The sequence below is a fragment of the Molossus molossus genome, unplaced genomic scaffold (genome assembly GCF_014108415.1).
Source record: "Molossus molossus isolate mMolMol1 unplaced genomic scaffold, mMolMol1.p scaffold_m16_p_6, whole genome shotgun sequence".
NCBI lineage: Eukaryota > Metazoa > Chordata > Mammalia > Chiroptera > Molossidae > Molossus > Molossus molossus.
Genome location: NW_023425399.1, coordinates 86,704,112 through 86,720,164, shown reverse-complemented (window position 1 = coordinate 86,720,164; position 16,053 = coordinate 86,704,112). Strand labels below are relative to the sequence as shown.

Sequence of the window (16,053 nt, the reverse complement as noted above, 5' to 3'; positions counted from 1 at the left end):
TTTTTCCTCTCAGGAGTTGACTAAAGTATCTTTGGGTTTTCAGAATGAACTGTATCCTAAATTCCGAACTCCTCCTGGCTACTTAGAGATATCGAATCCCTCCAGTTGTATACCACATTCTTTAGTGTGGAGGCCCCCAGCTTTCTAGGAATAAAGCAGCTTGTAAGCATTAACAGGAGGTCACAGGCTATTAATCCTTAGACTGATCCTACTGGATAACAGCTTTCCAGAGAGCCCCGCCTTCACCAGCACCTCCTCAATTAGTGGTTTTGGGTTGGGCTCCAGGCCGGCCTTCCCAGGGGCCGGGTGGGGAGGAGGGCGGTGGCAAGAGACTGCCCAGTTCAACTCCCCGAGGGTGGGGGGAAGTGACTAGAGGCATGACTGTCGGGAAGCATGGAGCTGAGCGCACACCAGGGAAACCAAAACCAAGAGAGAGTGTCTGGCAAGTAAAGGGTGTTAACACTGAATCTCGGGTATTGAGTATGGTACAAAACATTCTTTTCCTTAAGAAAGGCAAACTACCAAATGACCCATCCTGTGTATTTAAGGGCTTTTAAAAAATTTTAGCTGGCAGATCATGGGATTTTGGTGGTGTATGTTAAGAATAGTAATGATACTATAAATGTATGGTTCTGTGATTTGGGCTTTTATGAAAACCAAACAAAAATAATCCCCAGAAACTATCCAAAGGGATAGCTATAGTGAAATAGAAATCCAGTATTTTTTCATACAAACTGAGCTTAATCCTCCCTTCTTAGAATCCTCCTTTGTCCATCTGCTACTTCTCATAGTAGGCCTAGACTGCCCTTTCTATTCTAGAATAGAATTTTCATAGTGCTAAATACACAAAAGTAAAATTGTAAAGGAAAACTAACACAAGACAGACTACATACATGAGAAATACTATGTTATAATTCTGAGAAGTTTTTGATAATTATTTTCACTTATGCTTTTATCCGTTTTTAATCAGCCATCCTTGAAAATAAAGTAGTTGGAATAGAAGAAAATCTCCTTTCCTTCCAAGTGTGATCAATAATGAAATGTAGCAGAATGTTCATGAATTGGGAAAGTAGTGGAGAGACAGAGTGGTATCAGGTTCACTTTCAGAGTCCAGGATTTAAATTTAGTGTTTGGGTCATAGTGGAAACCATGCTTTACTTGTGTCCTGTCTTTATAGTCTGTTATTCCTTTGACCATCCAAAGAAGTGACACAGTAATATAGTTAAAATGTTGAAAGGGTAACATGTGAGATCTGAGTAAGACTGACAGTGACCACCTTCAAAAGATGGATAACTACTGTCCAATCCCTGGGGTTTAACTCTGTTGTTCTTCTTGTCTTTGCTCTGGTGTCTTAGGTGGTGGGTGCCATACTGGTGTTCAGTAAGTGTGTAGCTACATGAAACCACTGGATGTAGGCCTTCTTGTTTTTGCCTGTATTGGGGGCAGCACAATACAACTCACGCTAGTCATGCTTTTCCTGTGACTTCCCTTATCTCCAACAGGATATGACACCTCTTTATATTTCAGCCCAGGCACACTGATGGAGAGAGGACCCAATACTAACAACCTCCCTGGGAAAAGTGAGCTCAGGAGGGTTCCTGAGTAAATGCTTTTTTTTTTTTTTTTTTTAATTCTCACCTGAGGATATTTTTTCATTTTCAGATAGAGTGGGAGGGGGGAAGGGGAGGAAGAGAAAGAAAGAGAGAGAGAGAGAGAGAGAGAGAGAGAGAGAGAGAGACACAGACATTGATGTCAGAGAGACATATGAATGGTTGCCTCCTGCATGACCCCATCCAGGGACGGGGACTGAACAGACATGGAGGTATGTGCCCTTGACTGGAATTGAACCCATGACTCTTTGATCTGCAGGCTGACGCTCCAACCGCTGAGCCAAACCAGCCAGGGCAGTAAATGCTTTTTAAAAATGTGTCTGCGTTGCTAGAAATCACACTACTTTCATATTTTGAGGAGCTACAATGGCATTCTCCATGTGTTAAGTGGAATTTTATCACTACTCTGCCTATTCCAATTTAAGTAAATAATTCCAATGGACTATCACAACTATATTTTCCTCCTGTTTTAAAAATTTTATGGATTCTCCAAAGAAGAAAATATATAATTCCCATGGCATTTTCTATTATATTTTATTCTAAGAGAGATGGATTAACAATCACCTTTCAGAATACTGGGATAACCTGTGGGGAAAGGACATGTAAAGATAAGATATCTTCTTTATTAATGAGGCTAGAGGCCACAGGTGAATTGAGATGTACTGAACTGTACTTTAAGCAGAGCTGGGATGAGAACCAGGTCCCTGGACAATCAGTTTAAACTGACTTATTGTTAATATAATAGGAACAAGAAGAATGATGTTGTGCCTAACTTGCTGAGATTTTAAGAGAAGATCACTGTTTGAATGAGAGAGGTAGTTAAAGAAAACCATCTTCCTCATAACTCATGTTTATTTGTTTTTTTGAATATTTTGGTAGATGTTGCTTCCTCTTTGACTATCATTCCTCTCACTCTTTGAATCTGGAGTAATTTTAACTTGCTCCTTTAATTTTTTAATCTCTAGAGCTTCTACTCGTGATCATTAGTAACAAACATTTGAATAGTTTTTCAGAGAGAAATAAAAAAGTGTAATAGTCTCTCAACTAAAGTCATACAAAATTAGCAGAGTAGTAACAAAACCCAAGGTTAGTAAGCATTTAACACCCCCCCCCACCCAGTTTATTGATTTTTAGAGAGAGAGGAAGGGAGGGAGAAGGGGAAATATCTATGTGAGAGTGGAACACCCGTGTGCCCCCTACCAGGGACCCAGCCTGCAACCTGGGCTTGTGCTCTGACCGGGAATTGAACCAGCAATCCTTTTGTGCATGGGATGATCCCCAATCAACTGAGCTACACGGGCCAGGGCAGTATTTAACGTTTTAATATCACCCCCACAACCCTCACCCCTACTCAAATGTGAAAAACAAACCAAAAAATGCACTTGGCTTTCAGATTCCAAGAGCAACCCTTACAACACTACTGAGCCTCACAAGAGAATATGTTGTTAAAAATCTCTTTCCACTGGGATAGGCCACAAGCCCCATGGGAAAATATGACTCAGTGAATTAGGCTGGATGTGGCAGTGTGGAGAACACAATTGTCCTACCCATACTGCAAGGCTCGCCTGCGTCGGATTGCTCAACAAGGTGCACACTGAAGGTGTCAATCGACATGCAAAACCACAAGCAACGTCCCAGGGTCTGGGCAAAGTACCATGAATAGCATCATCACAAACACTTGGACTAGCAGTTCAGGACAGAAAGGCAACCTAATACATGCTTCCAGAGGACATAAACCTGACTAACTCAGAGCCCTAATTCCACTGAAGCTGGTGTCCCTGGTGATAGTAAGTACAGCGGAAGACTCGAAAGGGGCAAAAAGCCACACATTCTTGAATATAATTAGACTCCTTGTGGTCTGTGTGGCTGATTGTGAGAGCTGCTGGAAAGCAGTACCAGGAGCCTCTGGTCCCTTTCGCAGTAGACAAACAACAGCCCTGCAGGACAGAAGTGTCTTGTTTTGGGGTACAATCTGATTCTAAAGCCCTCATCAGTCTCCTGCTGCTTCAAAACAGCAGCCTCGACTGAGCCCCCCTTCCTCAGCTTGTTCATCCGCTTCTCCATCCTCGAATTCACAAAATATTCCTTCCACTGTGAAGAGACCCAGGGGTTCCTGAATACGCTGAAAGCTCCCCACAGTTCAGCTGTTGTTCAGTTTTAGTGTGAGTTCAGAAACATCGGTGCAGAAGTAAACATTGGTGCAAACATCAGTACATTTTGTCTATAACTTAAAAACAAATATCTGGGGGGAAAAATCCCTGGATGTCAGTAGTTTGTTTTAAATGCAGGGCTGGATGGGGGATGCGGGGGAGTCCCATCCTGATGTGATTTTTTTTTTTTTAATGGAAAAGTGACCTATGGTATGATTGGAGATAAGAACTATGGTAACATCTGTCAGAATTAGGAGCTGTTTTGCAGCATTCCACCCTTTATTTTTTTCTAGCACCTACTAGTGTTCCCTATTTTCTGTCAGATAACTATTTCTCTGTGTCTCCCCAAATGCTCACAGACATGCCCGCTGCTCAACCTTCACAACAAGTGCAACGTGCAGTTCCTCTCAGGAGGGTTGGTGTTTGACAGATATTAACATTTTAAACAAAGGGTTCAAAGTTCCAGCAGTGGACTTTCAGAAATTATTTCCAGAGAGAGAAGCATTCTCACCCCTCTGGATGTCTGGAGTAGTAAAATCTGCAACAAAAGGGAACTGCAGACCAATGACCAAGACAGCCCTACCTGAGGACCCCTCTTGTCAGCACGGAAGAAAAGTGTCATCTGCATCTCTTCATTTGTAAAGCAGTGGTGTCAGGAAATGATGGAACAATTTTAAAAAGTGAACTCATAACAGGTTGAGCACAGAGCTAGGACTGAGGGATGTGGAAATGACTGAGTCCATCCCCATCTCCAACCAATTTATGTGCTGGGGAGGTCCACCTGTGGGGCATTACGGGCTAACCGTGATGAGCCTCCTAACCTCTGGATGGGTGGGCCAGTGGGAAGCGGGGGAGGCAATAATTAGGGAGGCAATGAAGGTGGTCCATAACAATGCTTTTCAAATATGAACCCATAATAATGGACACCTGTGGATCTTCTTACAGAACAGATTCTGATTGAGAACATCTAGGGTAGAGCAGGAGCTTCAGCAGGTGTAAGATACTCCCAGGTGATGCTGATGCTACTGGTCCACGGAGCCCACTTAGAACAGCAAGGACCTGGATGCAGGGGTGGGGAATGTCCAGCCCATGGGCCCGCATACGCCTGAGAAATCAATACCAGCTAACATCACATGCCTCACCAAATTAGCCTGACCAAATATAGCAGGCTAATTTTTAAGTTGATAATTTTGTATGGCCCATGAATGATGTTATAAATATCCAAATGGCCCTTGGCAGAAAAAAGGTTCCCCACCCCTGAATTTGAGCTAAGACAAAGGTTGACCTTAAATTTACAAGGGAAAGACATCCCAGGCAGAAGAATATGCAAAGACTCCGAAGCTAGAAACATTATGTTGGATATGGGAAACAACATTCAACATGCTAAGAAAAATATTTATGTGAAAAGTTACTGAATGTGAATCCAGACAATAAGAGCTTTACACAAAAATAAACATGGTTTTCTGCAATCTTTTTTTTTTTTTTTATCCTCACCCGAGGATATTTTTCCATTTTTTTGTACAGATAGAGTGGGAGGGAGAGAGAGGAAGAGAGAGAGAGTGAGAGAAACATCGACGTGAAGGGACACATCGAGTGGCTGCCACCCGCACGACCAACCAGGGCCGGGGACAAACTGCAACCGAAGTACGTGCCCTTAGCGGAAACCGAACCCGGGTCTCTCCGGACCGCAGGTCGACGCTCTAACTGCTGAGCCAAACCGGCCAGGGCGGTTTTCTGCAATCTTTGTGTGAAGGTGATAAGATTAGGAATTTGCCTGTCCTCATCTTTTTCAGACTCTCACTAATAAATTTATATTATATTTATTAAACAATTACAAAAACATGAATACGCTTCTCCTCCATGTTCTGGTGGGGGGAATTTTCTGCACTGAGGTGTCTTAACAAAATGACCATGCAGCTTCTTCCAATCTAGGATTATGTGATTGGATAAGATACAGTGCTACTGGATAACTTATTACAACAATTATGTAATGACATAGTTATGATGGCTACATGAAAACATGTATCATCAATGGAATAACTGAAGGAGTAATACTTTATATCTAAGGCATTATTGAAGTAATTTAATAAAAGAGTTGATTAAAAATACTTAGAAGCATGTAATCCATTAATAGTTGTTTTCCTTGAGAAAAATTCAGGAGGAACTGTGTAGAATTCTGGCAGACACAAACAAACAAACAAACCCTTGTGTCTTTTGACTTCACAGAACAAGGAGTGGCACCCTGATAAGGAATTCACTGCTTGGTGTCCTGGAGCGAGTCTCTGTTCCCAACCAGGAGAACTTGACATTTCTAAAAAGCAGAGGGAAAGTTGTGGTTGCCTGGGACATGCAGCCATGAGCCACATGTTGATAAGACATGTGCTTTATGGTTCCCTTCCCAGAGCATAGATGGAGCTGTTAAAATTAACATCACCTTTCTTCCAAATGAGGCATGTAGCAGGAAATCACATCCTACATTATTTAGTCAACTGCAAGTCTACCTGAAGCAGATCACTAAACAAATCATCACTGTACATAGTCATCATCACGAAGACTGACACCCATGTTACCTAATTTGATTCTTACAAGAATGTGGTGAGACAATGCCAGACTCCACTGTCTCCACCGGACAGATGAGAAAACTCGACTGGAGAGATATTGATCAAGGATGTTAAGTAATATCTCCAAAGTCACCTAGCCAGTCAGCAGTAGAACTAGTTTTAAACATCAGCCCTTCTGATGTTCTCACTCCAATTCCAGAATTCTTTCTATGATACAACACTACAACTTCTAAAAAAACAGGCAGGCTGGCATAAAGAAGTGAAATTTTTGAACTCAAAAGGAATTTAAATCTATGAAACTTTCAAAAAATGACTTTTCAAAACATAGAATTTCACAAGAATAGATGGGAATTTGTCACAGGCTCAAACTGTATGCCCTTCATTCAGTTTCAGAGGAACCTGGGGATACAAATATATGAATGTGTGGTGTTGGTATAGGAATGTTTTTGTGTATGTTACAACATAAAATAAAGAGGTATAAAAGAGATTTGTTGGTGATTTGAGGACCAGGAAATAGGTGCCACTTAATTTATAGGTTATTAATCAAGGGCAACTCAGACTCTTATATATAATAGGTTATCAAGTTAGTCCATATGAGAGTCATTTTCAAGTTTACAGTTGTTTTACTATGTTATATAAAACAATATTAGAAATAATCATTTAGGATTGTCACATAAATAAAGTAGAAATACAACAGTTGCATATCTTGACGATATTTGCTCAGAAGAAACTATTCCTTCTTTGGTATTAAAAGAGAATTTGTTAAAGATCATTTCAACATAGTATTAAACAAAATGACCAATTTCTGTGCGAAAAATGGAATCTTGTAGTTCAGGGCTTCTCAAATGTTAATGTACATCTAAATCACCTATGGGTCTTGTTAAAGTGAAGATTATGATTGAGAAGTTCTGGGGTTGCAGCATGGAATTCTGATTTTAAGGTGTTCAAAGGGATGCTAATGCTGTAGGTCCTGGGACAAGACTTGACTAGCAAGGCATCACTGTGGTCACCTGAGAATGAACTTCAGTGGCTTTACCTAAGATCGAACTTGGATTAGCAACATTCATGTAGTTGATGGGTTTCTCAAGCCGCTCCACTTGAGCTGAAAGTTTACCTATTGACACAACTATTCTATTAAAAACTCTGTGGAAGAATGGAAAGTGCCTGCAAACCTCTTACAAAATAAAAAGATTGCTAATTTTCTAGTTCTATTTTTATTTTTTTTATTTACTTTCTTAATTAAGCAAGTCGTGCAGAAATCTTCAAATAATGGCTTGATTTTTTTTTCTTTAGTAGGTGATTTAATTTATTATCCCAGAAATGTAGTCTCAGATATTTCACAGACCAGGAAAGCTAGTCATTTTGAGATTTATTATGGAATAAGAATAGGGTTACAAAATTTAGCAAAAACAAAATGAGAAAACAAAAAATAAAACTCCAAACAACAACCCAAAATAATGTGATGTCTGGTTAAATTTGAGAAAAGATTAAAGTTTTTAGTATTAGTATATCCCATTTTATATATGGGACATACTTATACTAAAAAAAACATTAATTTAAAATTCATATGTAAAGACTAAATCAGATTAAATTAGGATTAAAAGATTCATTTTTTAGTATAAATCTATCCCAGGCAACATATAGGACAGAGACACACACACACACAAAATAATTGATTTTTGACATTCAGATTTAGTTGATGTCCTGTATTTTATCTGGCAACTCTAGACCCCAAATTCTAACTGACCTTGAAGTGCTGAAAAAGCAGATGCCAGGGTGGAATTAACAAACCCCCTGGGTGTTGTTTAACCATTCCGATAGAACAGAGAATTGCTTTCTGGATTTGCCAATACCACACAGAGCACTTGGTTATTACTGCTGTTGATCTGTAGAAACTCCTTTTGGGAGATTTATGCCCAGAAGACCACACTTCAAAAAAAAAAAAGAAAAAAGAAAATCATGATAGAGGCCAAGCCGGAAGTTAAGCTAACAAGAGTCTTATATCAACAGTTTCCGTTCCAGAAAAGGACCAGGTGGGGCAAAGCAGGAAGGTTGTCTTCTAGCTCCCTCTCTTTTCCACGTTAGAAAGCTGAAGAAGCTTAGAGGGGAAATGCAGACTGTGGCTTCTTGGTTAGACTCATGAAAAGTTCTTAATAGAGCAAAGTTTGGCAAGTTGATTGGATTTAAGATTGTCTTTGAGAGAAGGAAGGAACGTGTAAGGTAGTTAGTTGCAGACACTCTCTCACCTCTTGCTTATCAGTGTTGAAAGCAGCCTTGACCAGCCTTTAAAAAGGGTAGACTCTAGTGCTCTGATTCTCTTGTGTGTATTCAGCCAATAAAATGCTTCAGCTACTTTGGCACAGCTAAAAGGAATCGCCTCATTCCCAGCTGCCTTTTCTTGCTTATTTTCCTTCTCCTACAAACTTCAAATACCAATAGTAATTTCTGCCATGGTGTTTATAATGAATGCTAAGTTAAAACCTTCCTGCTTTGCCCCACCTGGTCCTTCTCTGGAAAGGAAACTGTTGATATAAGACTCTTGTTAGCTTAACTTCCGGCTTGTCCTCCATCATGATTTTCTTTTTTTTTTCTCCCTATTTAAGCAACTGACAATTGTGAATTCCCTACTCTGATGAAAATGCAGTAAATCCAATTAGCTCCTAATTTAGGAACTACTGTGGAGAGAACTACAAATGATATGCATTACAGAAACTGTATTACAATATATTTAGCAAGACCATGAAATCTAAATTATGATAAGGGAGGAAAGTTCATTTCACTTGAACTGGTCCCTTAGACTGTCAGCATAGGAGTTATACACTCTATCTCCAGGTGTCCCCCTCCCCCTTTCAGGAACACTACTAGGTTAAGTTCTCTTGGAGGTAACTTACTACCCTTACGACCAACAGTCTTAGAATGGGAGTAAGTACACTTATTATTATTATTTTTTTTGGTTTGTCTTTTGAAATGATTTAGCTGATCTCAAGTACCTCATTATTTACAGTGTATTGTTTGATTTAGTGAAAACGGAACTCTTTATTTTTTGGTCTTTAAATTGCAGGTGTACTGATTCGGGAAGGGATGAAGAGAATGCCAGTTATACATAACCCTTAAAGTTGCTCTATTAATCTAAGTGAAACTCATTTGCAAATGGTCTGTGGCATTAACAAGTTATCAAAAAGAGGAAGTTCTCTTAACTGAAGGAAATTTTATGAAAGGCAACCCTTACCAAAAAAAAAAAAAGAAGACAAGTTCCTGTCAATGTAGTTATTGTTCTTTCAAACATTCTTTATAGACTCTTAATAGTAATCTGTCCAGCTTTGGGCAGAAGACAAACAATTTGAAGACCAGAATCTGTTCTATTTGGAAATTTCAAACTAAATTGTCAATGGCATAATGTCAGCCTTTAGCAATGTAAGTGATTATATGTATATCTGTTTATTACTTAATGATCACTGCCTTTATAAGTAACAAGCAATTTACTTTAAATATATACTTTAGGAGAACAATTCTATTTCTAAAGGCAGCAGTATAAAGTGACAGTGAAAATTTTCGAAATCTGAATAAATCCTGAAATTATGCCTTTATATACTAAACCAAACAAGCATACAAATGCCCTCACAGGTGATGGAAAGAGGAAGTTGCTACTGCTAAAGAGTTAAGGCAAGTGTCACCCTGGGCTTGTGGTCAAGGGTGTGTTACCCCGTTTTCTAGAGCTCTGGAGACAGAGACACAGCTCAATGTAAGTTAGTCTTGCACCTCTTGGCTTGTTTACAATTAACTGAAGTTTTACAACTAACTATGTTACTAAAATTCATATATTATTTTGAAAGGTATTACTTTTGCAAAGTAAACACACACACAGAAGAAGGATATGAAACTAAACTATCTTTAGTGATTAATTTGGCAACTATTTTTCCCCCTTCTCTACAACGGAAAAAAAACCAAAAGAAGTCTAAGGTTTCAAGTGAGCAAATTCTCATTTAAAACTGAAAGATGTTGAAATGGAATAAATCAAGGGTCTGCAAACCTTGTCTGTAAATACTGTCAATATTTTGAACTTTGTGGCCCATACAGTCTACGGTACAACAGTCAACTCGGCTGAGGTAGCACAAAGGCAGCCCTAGACAAGGTGTAAGCAAGTAAGTATGGCTGTGTCCAATAGACTTCATTTTGTGGATTGAAGTCTACAAATGTGGATTTCAAGTAATTTTTAAGTGTCCCAAATAGGTTTTTTTGGGACATGTTTTCAACTATTAAAAATATATAAAAATTAATCCTAGTTTGTAGGCCATACAAAAACAGACAGGAGGCCATAGTTGGCTGATCCCAGAAACAGTTGGAGCTATGGATTTCAACTCAACTGGAGCTCAATTTCATTGTACAAAGTTTGTCAGTAGTCAATTTTGAAGTGTGTAGATTATTAGATTAGGTTTATTGGTGGCAGATTTTCAATGCTTCTATTCCGTAAGGCTCTGGTATAACAAGCCACACCATTGAGTACTTCTCTGGAAATTTATGGACGCAAATTTGGAGCAAAAATGTTATGCATGAACAGATTTGAAATATTATAGCCAGATTTTTATGAGTGAGGAGAATACATTCACTTAAAATGTTTAGGTGAATATGTAAAAGAGTTAGATTTCATCTTTGTGCTCTCCAGTAGGTGGATACTGCAGAGAGCCTCTCATGGATGGAATGTGCTGAGGAGACGTCAGAGGACCATTTAGTAGAGATGCTGGATAGGGCACTCAAGCTTTTGTTGGTTGGTGGAACTAACCTTCAAGGGCCCTTAAGAAAGCTTTGCTTCTATGACTCAGCCAAAGATTTTAAAACTTACTTTGGTTCTCTAGATAAGAAGCAAACTATGGCTCAGAATGTTTGGGGTTGGCCTAGTCCAAAGGTTATTTAAGAATAAAGTCAATGAGAGCATGACATACGTGAATAGTTTCTCCTATTTTAAGGAGGGAGGAGACAATCAGAAATGAACATGTCTCACCAAAGCCTGCAGGCAAGATTACATCAACATCTATTCAAGAAACAAGCAGTATGATATAATAGAAACTTGAAAGCAATCAGCACCCCAGGTTTCTTGCCTTGGCATTGCCACTTTGGAAGATCACTTAATTTTTGGACTTTCTTGTGTTATTTGGCATGTGGGAATACTATTTACCCAATTATGTTTAAGCCTTGATATGTTAATAAAACTGAAGGGCTGTATAAATTTAAGGTAATAAGACTGGGCAGTTCTTGAAAACTTTGGAGCTTCTAAAGTTGAGATGACACCTTTTCTTTCTACATTACCCCTTTTGTCCTAGGTATATACATCCTCTGAGAAACAGTTTCTGATCCATCTGGATTAGTCCCATTTTTCAGTCTACATTCCAGCCTTTCAGTATTTTACACCTCCCAAAAAAGTGGTTACAATTTCAGAAGTACATCCCAGTACTTTTTCTAAGCTACACAGAAGTGAGAACGGATGCCTTTACATTATTTTGGCCTTGGGAAATTCTTCTTAACATTTATTTTTGGTGGTATATGTCAAAGAATACATCCAATCTCCCACTTTTAAATATGCTGGTTATTTAAATATACGTGTGCTATCTTAATGAAAGCAGTAGGCAGATGACAATAAAAGCTGTTTAACTATTAACTTGCTATTTGTCCTACTCTGAAGTAACTCTCCTAGCTTAATGAACTCCTTTAGGCATACACATAGTTGGATAGGTGTATTTTTTCCCACAATAATGGGTACAGAGTGAACTTTTGTGATGTAAGTATTATAACAATGGTCAGTTATGCTCAGAATGCTAAATTGTTTTTTGGAAAAATCTAGGTGAACAAATGAGCTGCCATTTCATAGAGTTTAAGGATTATAACAGAACTTTGGCCTCTACATATTCAAAATCTCTGTTTTGGAAAATAAAACTGAATGCACTCAGGATGCTTTGCTTACAAATGTTCAACCCACCTTCTGGTGATGTTCAGTACAAACAAGCAGCATTGATAACAAGAAAGGCCGTAAGCTCTGTGGTATAGGGGCTGCAGACATATAGGCCCCTAAGAGACAAGAAAACACCAAGCAAGGTAAATAAGTGCTCCAAGATGTTCAAAGTTCAATAGCTGATAATACAGAAAGTTTGCTATCTGCCAGGTACTGCTGTTCCTCCTTAAGAAACTGAAAATGGGAAAGAAAGCATCTAGGCAGTAGCAGAGAGAGTCATGGTGACAAAAAAAAAAAAAAAAAAAAATGAAAAAAGGAGAGGAGGTATAAAAACTAGAAGTAAGAAAAATAAGTATTTAGTAAAACTTTGTGTACATCTTTAAACAGGTCATCTTATTTAGGCTGATTCCTTGTGGATCCTTTTTTTTTAAAGCAAGAAACCTTCAGGTGATAGTAAACATAAAATTTCATGTAAAATGTTAGGTATATTGCCCTGGCTGGTTTGGCTCAGCGGTTAGAGCGACAGCCTGTGGTCCAGGAGACCCAGGTTCAGTTCCCGCTAAAGGCATGTACCTTGGTTGCAGTCTGTCCCCAGCCCTGGTTGGATCGCGTGGGCCGCAACCACTCAATGTGTCCCTTCCACATCAATGTTTCTCTCTCTCTCTCTCCCTCCCACTCTATCTGAACAAAAAATCGAAAAATGTCCTTGGGTAAGGATAAAAAAAAATGTTAGGTATAACCATTTCTATTTAAATAGACTCTTTAATCCACCCTTGAATGTGTAATCAAACAGTATTTGTCTTTTTGTATTCAAAATTTGTGTTGCAAATTCATCCTCTCTTCTTCACACAATTGAAATAACCCAAGCTAGTTCACACTTTTCCAACATTTTAAAAAATATACCTTAACACCAAAGAAATGACAAGATGTTTAGTTGGCTTTGTGTTTTCCCTTCTAACAGGAGAGAACATTATTTGAAGCAGGTAGAATGGGAGCTAGAAAAGGCTCCTACAAGCCCACAGATCCTGATCAGATATTCAAATGTGTTTTCAAAGGAGTGGCGTGTGTTGTGCGTGTCAATAAGCTACTCTGTATAAATTACTTCCTATTCCCGGGCTCCGCCTTGGAGTGCAGCCTGCTTGCTGACTCACCAGACTGCTCCTAGTTAGTTTCTGCTTGGTTTGCCCACTGCCTGCTACACGTGAATCATCATAAGAATTAAAGTTTCTACCCGTCTCCTTAACAACCGTGCAACAACCAAGCACCGACAGCGAACTTCAATCTTTCCACTAAGAACCAGACCCTGGGCAGCAAGGATGAAAAACGATGTGGCAGGTGTCGCTGCCAGCCAAGCTGAAGGATGACAGTCATCCGCCCTAGGGTGTTCTTCAGAGGCACCTCAGTTTCAGCGTCTTTATCCCCACCCACCCAAGTAATTAAACTGGCATCTTTTCTTGCAATGCCTGCAAATGCTGGCCACTGAACTCTTCCCTTGCATCAGTGATTCTCAAACTCTGCGGCACAATGGAATCGCCCTTAGATTAAAATAAAATACTGGTGCCTGGCTCTCATCTCCAAACAGTCTGATTTAAATAGATTGGGATGAGAGATGAACATCAGGATTTTTCAAAGCTCCCAGGTGATTTTAATTGGCCACAAAGTTTGGGAACCTTTGCCTTGGAGAAGCATTGTTCTTCCCAAGCCAGAGAAACCTACCAGTTAAGCTTATCTAATGACCACTCGGTAGGCTCCCAAACCTTCTATTTTGGAGACCTATTGACCTTATAGCCCCTTATATCCTAATTAGTTTGGCAGAAAAGAAAGCTAGCAAAGCAGTGGGCATTTGCAGCAGGGACACTGGGCTAGACAAGGACCAGTATCCCTTGCTTGCTAAAGACACAGCTAGATTTAGCATCCATGAGAAGCAAGGCAAATGTCGCTATCCTTTCGATTACCTTTTGATCTCTGTTCTGTTTCATTCCAGTGTCTTGTTCAGCAAAGCTGCAAACCTTGGGTCCTCTCAGATTAGAAGCCTGTGTCTCGTCCAAACCTCAACCAAGACGGAACTGCAAAGACGGGACTACACGCTTCACTTCAGCTGAGACCAAACCACCGCCTCGAAGTGCGGCCCCAGGGCAGATACTATGCTAATCAAGAAAGTTCTACCTTCTCGTGGGCGGGTCGGCGGGTGCAGGTTTAAATGCTTAACTCTTGATTTTAAGTGACCACACTCTAGTGCATTTCGTGACCTCCCTTGGCTTAGCAGGTCCGGACCACGACCCCCCCCCCTTTTTTTTTAAGAAGAGAACGCGAGCGAGTGATGGAGTAAACACGCAGGGAGGAGACAGTAGTGTTGGCAGGTGCCCATATAAAGGGATGGGTAATATTTGGAATATTAATTACTCCACGCGCTACTGACCCAGAGAGGACTAGCAGAAGGGGACTGGGGGTTAAGACAAAGGCTCCTCCTGATCAAATGGCTGCAGCGCCCCTTCCTCCGAGGTTACGGCTTTGCCCTTTGCGCTGGCTGGCTCTTGGCACGGGACTGGCAGAGTGACTCAAGGGGTGACCAGATCTACTGGCTCTTTCGGGGTTTGAAAGTCTGCATTTCCGAGCGCTCCAGGTTCAGAGGGGATTGTCTTTCGGTGCCCATCCCTCCTCCGGCCCTTTGTGGGATTTCTGGCCTTGGCACATCCCTTCTAAGGGTGGACCGAAGAATTTCCTATGGAAGCAGAGTGGGGAGTCGCTGGGTAGCCCTCGCCCAGCGCGCAGGGTGCTTTCTGCAGAAGAACCACTTGGGCTCATAGTAACTCTTTCCCACCGACCCAGCTCCGAGTCCCAGGCGCCGTGAGCAGAGCGGGAGCCAGAGTCGGAGCCGGGAGTGGTGGGGCTGGTCTCCGCCGGAGGGGAAGCGCGGTTGGGGGTCCAGGGTTTGCTCCCAGGCCGGCGGACGCCAGCGCGCTGGACTTCCTGGTCTGCCCCGAAGCCCCTAGTCCCTGCCAGTGCCCCTGGCTGTCAGCCCCTGCGCCCCAACTCTGACGCCTCTAGGTGGGTGCGCTGCTGCTGCGTACCCGCAAGATCTGCTTCTTCACCAGCGCCAAGTGTCCCTGTCCTGGACAGCCTCGGCCCTCATCCCCAAGCCAGTCCACTTTGCTTCTGCCAGCGTGGCAGCCCCGACTCCCTCCCCTTTCCCGGGGTGTGCAGTACTGGGGCCCCAAGAAGAGGCGGGCCGCGGGAGCGCTACGGGAACACACCCCGGGCCGCGGCGCCGACCTCTGCACAAGTTCTTTCTGGGCTCGGAGACCCCCGGTCCCGCTGGCTCAACCACCGCGGACTGCAGTCCTCCGGCGGCAGGAAGAGGCGAGGGCAGCACCGGGCCTGGGAAGGACCACGCCAGGACAAGGGGTGTCGGGGTGCGCCAGGGCGGTACCGCTTTAAATGCACTTGACTCACCTGCTCCGACGCAGTTGCCTCCTTCCTCTACTGACAGCTGGGGGCTTTGTTTTCTCCACCCACCCGGCGGGTCGCGCTCCGCCCCCACTGCCACACGTGACTCACCGTCTGCCGCCGCCGCCGTTCGGCTAGTCTATCCTAGAGAGCCGGCCAGAGCCACCACCCCTTTCCGGGGGTGCGGGGTGGAGACCCCAGCCGTAGAGAGGTCCAGGTAGCTCCGAGGCGACCCGCCGGCGGGTTAGTTGGAAGGTTGCACGCAGGTTAGAACACTAGGGAACCAGGGTGAGTTGGTGACATAAAATAAAGTGCCAACTGGGGAAATGAGCTGGGCTTTT

The 16,053-nt window shown here is 41.8% G+C and overlaps 1 protein-coding gene across 2 annotated transcripts in view; it reads right to left on the bottom strand.

Moving 5' to 3' along the window:
• The window catches only part of MAPRE2 (microtubule associated protein RP/EB family member 2), a 142,415-nt gene extending 126,641 nt beyond the window's left edge, over positions 1-15,774 (bottom strand). Inside the window, exon 1 of one of the 2 annotated variants that reach the window (XM_036244463.1) lies at positions 15,719-15,774. Coding sequence is in view for 1 of the 2 variants with exons in the window: in XM_036244462.1 (XP_036100355.1) it covers positions 14,221-14,244 (24 nt within the window). In the remaining variant the exon portion in view is untranslated. Of the gene's footprint in view, positions 1-14,220; positions 14,346-15,718 lie in introns of those variants that run through there. The other variant, XM_036244462.1, reaches the window with a different exon arrangement.
• Positions 15,775-16,053: the final 279 nt, after the last annotated feature.